Genomic DNA, 8785 nt, shown 5'->3' with positions numbered 1-8785 from the left:
GATATTCAAACAAAATGAGCTCGGTTTCAGCAAATTTGGGGTGGCATTTTCAGTTCACCCGTTATGTCAAAGCTAAGGCACGTGCCGCGTGACTTTTCTGCAAACTTAGATTCTTGATGAGGAACCAATTCAAATTCAAATCCTTTATATCTAGATGCACAAAGTCGTCAGACCAACACAAGCCCTGCTACAAGCCTGTTATGCATTATCTTGGATTCTTGGTCAGTCCTGCAACGTCTACACGATTGCAACGCGCGGATTGACCAAGAACGCATGGGATGCAGCTGACAGGCATTGCCGGCCATATGGTTCACGTATACAAATTACTGCTAAGATGTAAAAACTATTTCTTTGCAGTCACAATTTAGAATAATGGTGATGATGAATAGTTTTAAGTGTGTTATTAGGTAATTAGTCCAACAGCCACTCCGTTGTAACCTAGAAATCAGGTTGAACCTGATAACTAAATGGATAAAAGGTACTGAACTATAGGAGAAAGCTAAATAAATGGATAAAAAAATTCTAACAAAGGAACAGCATATTTAACCGTGTATATGCTACAAAATGTAGATAATTGATTGTTTGGTAACAGTGGCTTAATGTTAGCAAATATAAAGTTATATTAAAACTAGTACGTCAATTTTGTTGTTGGAGGGAGTAATATATATGAATGATATTTTTAGATCATGGAAGCTTTATTAAATTACAAAGTTCTGGCCTTTGTGACAAGCAACCTTACAAAACAAAAGAAAGAAAAAGAATGGGACTTAGAATAGTCTTAGCAATACAAAATCTCAAAATCAACATGTAGCTTAAAACCACCTATTAGCTTGCGCTCCAGCTAGAGAGAAAATTTTTGACATTGTGACTCCTATTGTCTTTTACCACAAAGTGAGATGAGTCCAAAAGTCCATAACCTCATTGCCCTCCTCTATAAGAAAGTCAAACTTTTTTCCAGGAAGCTACACGGGATGCTTTGCCAACAAAAAGAAACAAGGACCATGGAACTTTGGAGCAAAGATGACCACCAGTGTGATCTGTGACTACGATAGTTCAGGCTCATTAATGGCGGCTACATGTATGAACAATTTGACTGTAACTTCTCTCCTAGTGGAAGATCTTGCTGTAACAAATCTGTCCATAAAAAAAACATTTTGTCGCACTTGTTGAAATCATTTTAAGAAAGGTCATTGTTATTAAATAGCCCATTCAACTTGTAAACAAATTGGATGGCTATCACTTATAGACATTTCTAGTCGGCCTCACTCAAAGACAAACTGGTTGGCTTGAACAAGAATCAAGGCCAAACTGGTCTATTCACCGCTGACTGACTAGTAGAATTTTGCTCAGTCAAAGCGCTAGTTCAGTCCGAGCAAGCGATAACGCTAGTTAGTATAGTGATATGAGCTTTAATTGCGCGTAAAAAGTTTGAATTGACTTAATTTGGCCCTGTAGTTGTTCTGTGCTTCTCTCTTTGATCCTCTAGCCAACTCCATCTCCATCCCCTCTCTCTCTCTCTCTCTATGTAATCCTTATTACTCTCTTTGGCCCTTTATAGACTTTGAAAGCGACTGAGATATTATTGTTCTAGCTTAGCCAAAAGTTGGCCAAATGGAATTTCTCAGGTCACAAATAATTGTCGTCAAACTTTTAAATTTAGAACTATAATATCATTTCAAATATATAGATTTATATGCATAGATTTGTCCTGCCTTACCTGCATAAATAGATTTGCCTTGAATCCAAGGTTGCCGAGGAAAAAGGGAGCACTTATAGTTTAACAGTCATCTAACACTGTCTCTTGTATACTTAAAACGTGGAAATATGAGCCGGTAGCAACTAATTTATTTGATTGCATCTAATACCATATATTTTTATCCAAAACCTTAAGCTGATGCGAAAAGACAGACAATCTTACTATTACTAATTGGAGGCTCCTTTTTAGCCTCTAGGTGAAGCCACCTAGGATTCCTATATGGACACTCTAGAAAAAAAGAGAAATCCTAGAAATTCTCACAAAAAAGCAAAACATCCGACCATCAATCAATAGATTCAAATCATCATAGTCATTGGATCTAATATATTTTCTAAAAAATTACCCACCTATGCCATTATGAAAATAGCCTAAAGTAACCCCCTAAATCTATATATAAATTACCCACCTCTGCCATTCTATAAAATAAACTAAAGTAACCCCCTAATCTTCATCAAAATTACCCACTTATGCCATTATAAATAATATTTAAAATAACCCCCTAATTTGCAACTGAATTGCCTACCACTATTACTTAAAAAATTTAAACCCCTTAAATTTGCATCTATATTACCCACACATGGCATTATTAAAAATAACATGAGGTAACTCTACGTTTGAATCAAATAACCTTAATTAAAAATATATAGCAATATATGATTCTAAATCGTCTATATCTTGCACTATTGGTATACGATATAATAATTAAGGTCTATACATATGATGTGTGTCACCATTTATAAGGATATAAAGTGATGAGAATATAGATTTCTATGCTAAAATTGTATCTCAAACTTAAGGTTCATTAAACAAATTCAAGCACATATCTGCGATGCAAAGTGAAAAGTTAAAGATTATAAATGTGGATGAAAATATTATAGGATAATTGCTAACTAAAATCTATCACAATTGGATGAAGGTATTAAGTATATATCTACATAAGCATTGTGTGTTTGAATATTTAACCAATGAGAGCAAGCTTATGGTAATAGTTTTTTAGCAATGTAGTCTCATTTTTTTTCATTGGAGGCTTCGCATTAGTTCCCACGAGACAAGCTAGAAAAAAGAGACAAATTCTCATAAAAATTAAAAACGTCAAACACCAATCCTATAAACTCTAATAATCATAGCCATTGATCTATTATATTTTCTAAAATGTTACCCACCACTATTATTGCGAAAAATATTCAAAAATAAGCTCTAAACCTATATTTCAATTACCGAGCTCAGCTATTATAAAAAATAATCTAAAGTAACCCCATAACCTTCATCCAATTTACTAATACACATTATTATAAAGCATAACTTAAAATATCATTCTAAAATTTTATCTATGTTATCCACGTATGTCGTTATTAAAAATAACCTAAAGTAAACACCTAAATCTTAATCTAATTATCTTCATGTGCATCATACAGACATGTTAAAAAGTAAATTAATATATGATTTTAAATTACGTATTTATGTCACTGTTAATATAAAAATACTAAGTTAAAGTATATACACATAATGAGTGCCACCATTTAGACCATTTATACATGTATGTGAGGAATCGATGAAAAATATTGATTTGTATGCTAAACATAATGTATGGAGGATTGGAGGTGTGATACAAAATGGAAAAAATATGAATATGGATGAAAAAGTGCATTGAGTAATTATTAATTAACAATCAATCACAACTGGATAAGATAGATACATATATCTATATAAGTATTATGTTGAAGTATTGAAAAATAAGAGAGTAGTAAGTAAACAATTTTGATTATTAGCTAGGAGTTTAATTTCTAAATAATTTTAAATATAATAGCTTCTAAAAAATATTAGCCCGTGCAGGAGCACGGGTTGATGGACTAGTTTAACTTCAAAGGATATATAAAAATTTAAATTGGAGTGTTAAACATTCCTCGATGTCTAAAGACAGATCAGCGTGTGCTTGTGACCGGAAGTATTCCATCACGAAACGAGAACGACAGGAGCTAGGTGACCTTTGACCATAGAGCTGGAGAGCATAAACACTCTACAGAGGCTCACAGCTTAGCAGTTGGCTTTCCAACCATGATCGTCATCCTCCTCCTCACTCTCGGCTTCACGCCAATCGCCGCCGAGCCCTGGCAAATCTGCGGCGACGCGGCCATGAACTACACGACCAACAGCACCTACCATGGCAACCTCGAGCTCCTATCCACCAAGCTCACCCACAACGCCACCACAAGTCCGTACCACTACGCCACGGCCTCCGCCGGCGCCGCCCCGGACACCGTTTACGGCCTCGCGCTCTGCCGCGGCGACGTGAACGCCACCGCCTGCGGCGCCTGCGTCGCCACCGCATCCCTGGGCGCGCAGCAGCTGTGCCCCTACCGCGCCGACGCCACCGTCTTCTACCCGACCTGCCGCCTCCGCTTCTCCGGCAAGAACTTCCTCCACCCCGACGACTACTCCCAGATCGTCGACGGCGTCGTCAACACCATGAACACCACGGACACCACCAACACGGCGCCCGCGCTACCCGATTGGGATTCTGGCAACGCCGAGAGCGTCGCCGGCATCACCGAGATCGTCAGGGAGCTGCTGCAGGAGACGGCGAGGCAGGCGGCGTACAGCTCCGGGGCGAGGATGTTCGCCACCGGCCGCATGGATGTCGGCGGAGGCTTTCCAACGCTCTACTCCATGGCGCAGTGCGTGCCGGCGCTGACGCACAGGGACTGCTCGTCCTGCCTTCAGGTCATCAGCTTCATGGCCACCGACAACTTTGCAGGTAGGCGAGGAGGACGGCTTCTTGCTCTCTGGTGTAACTTGAGGTACGACACGGATCATTTCTATGACGGCGATCCCACGGTGACAGTCGTATCACCAGTGAAGGAGGTTGTGCCGCCGGCGGTGCTTGCCGTGACCAGACGGAAACACAAGAGTAAGAGCATGAACAACATATCCTTTCTAGAAAGTGCCTCTTAACACAAAAATTTATCGAGTTGGATTTTCAGGGATTGAAACTTTCAAACATTGATTATAAATAGTTTTAAAAATATTAAGATCACTAACATGATAAATCAAATTTCTGTCGGAAAGCATATCCACAATATTATGATATTATAATGGGTTTTATAAATATATTCTTGTGGATATTTTTGTCAAAAACCACATCATCAAGGCCATGTCAATGATCAAAATTACAGATTTTTCAAAACATTCAAAATGGGGTTAAATTAGAGATTTTTCAAAAATGTAGACCGCACTTTGATTTGTCAAAGTGTCAAATATATTCTGATCACCTCACAATTTTATTGAGTCTCATGTCTGGAAACCTTGGTTAGTAGGTATTCACTCAAATTGAGACATCCAAAGTTTTGTGTAGTTTTACTATCCATGTGCATCAAATTTTCTAATCAATGAACCATTTGTACTTGTACAAAATGATTGTCTTGTTTCACGTCAGGGGGCATGATCAAAGTTGTTCTTCCTCTACTTGCATCGATTATTGGCTTGATCATTTCCTTCATATTCATAAAACGAAGGCGCATAAAAGGTCTGCTAATTTGAGATTTCAGTTGGTTCCACTAGTATGTGCATCAATTATATAAAACAAAGGATCACACCGAACATTCAATTTAGGTAATGGGTCTCAGGATAAGCATACTAAGATGAATGTGAAGGAAGATGAAGCCATAGTTTGGGGGCTTGAAGGAAGGAGTTCAGAATTCATGATTTATGACTTTCCTCAAGTATTGGAGGCTACAGCTAACTTTTCAGCAGAAAATAAACTTGGGCAAGGTGGCTTTGGTCCTGTATACAAGGTAAGAGCGAGATAAAACAATTATAATTGCACAAAAGGTGACAGAAGAATGAAACTATAGTGAAATACTCCCTTCGTCTCAAATTACTATTTGTTTTGGCTTTCCTAGGTACATATCTTTTGTTACGTATATATCTAGACATAATATATATCTAGACATAGTATATATCTCGGTGCATCAAAAGATATATACCTAGAAAAGTCAAAACGGATAGTAATTTGGGACGGAGGGAGTAGTCTTTAATATCCTGCAAAAAAATTGTTCTTTTGCTCACTGATGTAAAAATTAAACTTCTCTTTAGGGTCGGTTTCCTGATGGGTTGGAGATAGCCGTCAAGAGGCTTGCTTCACATTCAGGTCAAGGTTTCACACAGTTTAAAAATGAAGTACAACTTATAGCCAAGCTGCAGCACACTAATCTAGTTAGGCTCTTGGGATGCTGTTCTCAGGAAGAGGAGAAGATATTAATCTACGAATATTTGCCAAATAAAAGCCTCGACTTATTTATTTTTGGTAATATGTTTCACGAGATACCATAGCATACAAACCGGGTTCCAAAGTTTTTACTCTGATATATCTATGTTTAACTAATTTTGCAGATGAAACAAGAAGACCTTTATTGTATTGGAATAGACGCCTAGCAATAATAGAAGGGATAGCACAAGGACTTTTGTATTTGCATAAGCACTCTCGGTTACGTGTCATCCATAGAGATCTTAAAGCAAGTAATATTCTCCTGGATCATGAAATGAATCCTAAAATTTCAGATTTTGGGCTCGCAAAAATATATAGCACAAATGATACAGAAGTAAACACGGAAAGAATTGTCGGGACATAGTAAGACGTTTCTTAAGTATTACTCAAGGTTGTGACAAAACTATCTAATTACAGAACTTGGCATCAAAGTTTTTTATATTCATCATTTCAGTGGATATATGGCTCCTGAGTACGCATCAGAAGGCCTCTTTTCAATCAAATCTGATGTGTTCAGCTTCGGTGTGCTAACTCTTGAAATAGTTAGTGGAAAAAGATCATCAAGTCTTCATCGATGTGGAGACTTCATCAACCTTCTTGGGCATGTGAGTCAATCTTCTATGTCCAAGTACTACATGTAAATGGTTTCTTTCTCTAGTTACTCTTAGTGAAATACACAGTTTTTAAAACCACGTGCTACATACACCAACACACTTCTCAGGAATTCAGTTTTTTCACCTTTTATAGAAGAGTGCGGAAGCACTAGCAATATTGGTTTTTCATATGCACTTAACTTTATTAATTATGACCATTCTTGTTTCAGGCATGGCAGTTGTGGAAAGATGAAAGATGGCTTCAAATCGTGGATGTGTCATTAGATATTGAGTGTCATACATTAGAGATAATGCGATGTATCAATGCTGCATTGCTGTGTGTGCAAGAGAATGCAGCTGATCGACCCACCATGTCAGATGTGGTTGCGATGCTTAGAAGTGAGGGTATGACCCTGACCGAGCCTAAGCACCCCGCATATTTCCACATAAGGGTGACAGAGGAGGAGGATATCTCAATAGTCACTGAGCCATCTAGTGTTAATGATATGACAATGTCTGCTTTACGTGGCAGATAGTTTCGTAATTTTCTCCAAGATCGTATCAAAGTTGTAGTGTGCTGTTTCTTTTTTCAAGGGCATTTTCAATTCTGTCTTAAGGCTGAAATTGTGAATTAGTACGACATAACTATGGCTGTACAATGGTGATGCAAGACAGCTGAAATTCAAATAATTAACATTGTTTGGGATTGTAGCAGTCCCTTTTCTTTGAGCATTTCTATAGCATGAATCACAGTTTTGGGTAGCCTATTATAGACACAGGAAAGGAGCTAGCACTGACACAGAGTGCTAAGTCGACCTTGAGTGGCAGCTGTTGCAATCAGTGGGCATGATGGTGCCATTGTTAGGGGGGAAAAAACGGAAGCGAGCACACGAGATACCCACCTCTCTTTCTCTCGATGTTTATGTACTGAATATACAATCCAGTTTTTTTTAAATTTCACAGAAACTATTGAACACAAGATGGCCTTGAATATAAATGCCATGCGACCCAGTAAAAGGAATTCTCATGAATTTCAGGAAGCTAACTACTGTTGACGCTTTTTTGGAGCCAACACACGAAGGCACTCGAGCGTGCAGCATGCGGAGGAGCTCGATGCAGCGCCTCTACACAGGCTGGTCAGAGCGGTTTGATGGACCAGTCAAACCCGTCCGCCGGTGAGCTCGGCGGTAAACCTTCGAACGCTCGTCCGGGAAGGATCCCGTTGGGGCAAGTGCACGCAGGGTTGCTCTAGGATTAGCAGGACACCTATAACGCCTTTAAATATCGTCGAGACGAAGGAAGAGCAGCAAGTAGTAGATTGGAAATGTTTGGGCAAAGAATAAAGGAAAAGTCAAAAATAGTAGATTGGTTTTTGTCGATTGGGTTCTGTTCCCCTCAATCGGCCAAATCCCCATCCCCTTATATTTATAGGGAGGGAAGATCTTAACCACGTAGGAGTCGAAACCATAATACAAATCGTGTCAAATTACAAGTTCTACTCGGATTACACAGATCCAGACCGGCCTGGGCAACCGGTCTGCCTAGGTGTAGATCTTGCAAAGGTCGTATCTCCCTCATCCGAACTCCAAATCGGATGTTCCATATATAAATTTTGATTGCCTCGATGAGAGATACGCCTTGATGAAGTCCAATTTGCCATTTTGGGAACTTTCCCCAAACCGGTCTGACCGATTGGGAGATCGGTCTGAACAAATCTGACCCGATTCTCCCAAGCCTGCCACTTTTGGGCGTCAACACATGCCCCCCATTTTCTAGCAAAGCTTGCATGCCAGAAAATAATCTCCTAGCCCAAAAGTGCCTAAGGATGATGATGAACAAAACATCAGCCATATATATTTTCTTAAGGGCGATAACGCCTTATCATCCATAAAACTTGATTTGCTCAAGCCGTCATTGTATTCACCTGCTTCAGCCTCCACTCCTTTTCTGGTAGATGTTGGCTTAGCTAGCTTCTCCTCAGTTTGTTGCTCCATTGGCTCTCGCTTGCGCATTCTTTGTAATCTCCTTTTTTGAGTACGGGACAAGCCTAAGGGACACCATCTCGGCTATACATACTTAGAATTTGACTTGTCACTGCTCTCACATTGTCCAACAGCAGCACATGCATTATTTTTGACCAAATTGCTATTGCAAGTGACCGGCCTTTGTAAT

At 39.1% G+C, this 8785-nt stretch overlaps 1 protein-coding gene across 2 annotated transcripts; it reads left to right on the top strand.

Moving 5' to 3' along the window:
- Nucleotides 1-3786: 3786 nt before the first annotated feature.
- Nucleotides 3787-7345, top strand: LOC117866860 (cysteine-rich receptor-like protein kinase 10). Of its 2 annotated transcripts, XM_034751151.2 has the most exons (7): nucleotides 3787-4664; nucleotides 5190-5279; nucleotides 5366-5547; nucleotides 5849-6059; nucleotides 6146-6383; nucleotides 6475-6625; nucleotides 6844-7345. In XM_034751151.2, exons 1-7 carry the CDS (start codon nucleotides 3812-3814, stop codon nucleotides 7147-7149), a joined length of 2031 nt encoding a protein of 676 aa, XP_034607042.1. In that variant the 5' UTR covers nucleotides 3787-3811; the 3' UTR covers nucleotides 7150-7345. The 2 variants fall into 2 exon arrangements, with proteins under 2 accessions (XP_034607042.1, XP_072151895.1); XM_072295794.1 differs by lacking the exon at nucleotides 5190-5279.
- The last annotated feature ends 1440 nt before the right edge of the window (nucleotides 7346-8785 follow it).

The sequence above is a fragment of the Setaria viridis genome, chromosome 8, assembly GCF_005286985.2.
Source record: "Setaria viridis chromosome 8, Setaria_viridis_v4.0, whole genome shotgun sequence".
Lineage (NCBI taxonomy): Eukaryota > Viridiplantae > Streptophyta > Magnoliopsida > Poales > Poaceae > Setaria > Setaria viridis.
The sequence above is the reverse complement of the archived record's forward strand: the minus strand, read 5'-3'. Positions and strand labels throughout refer to the sequence as shown.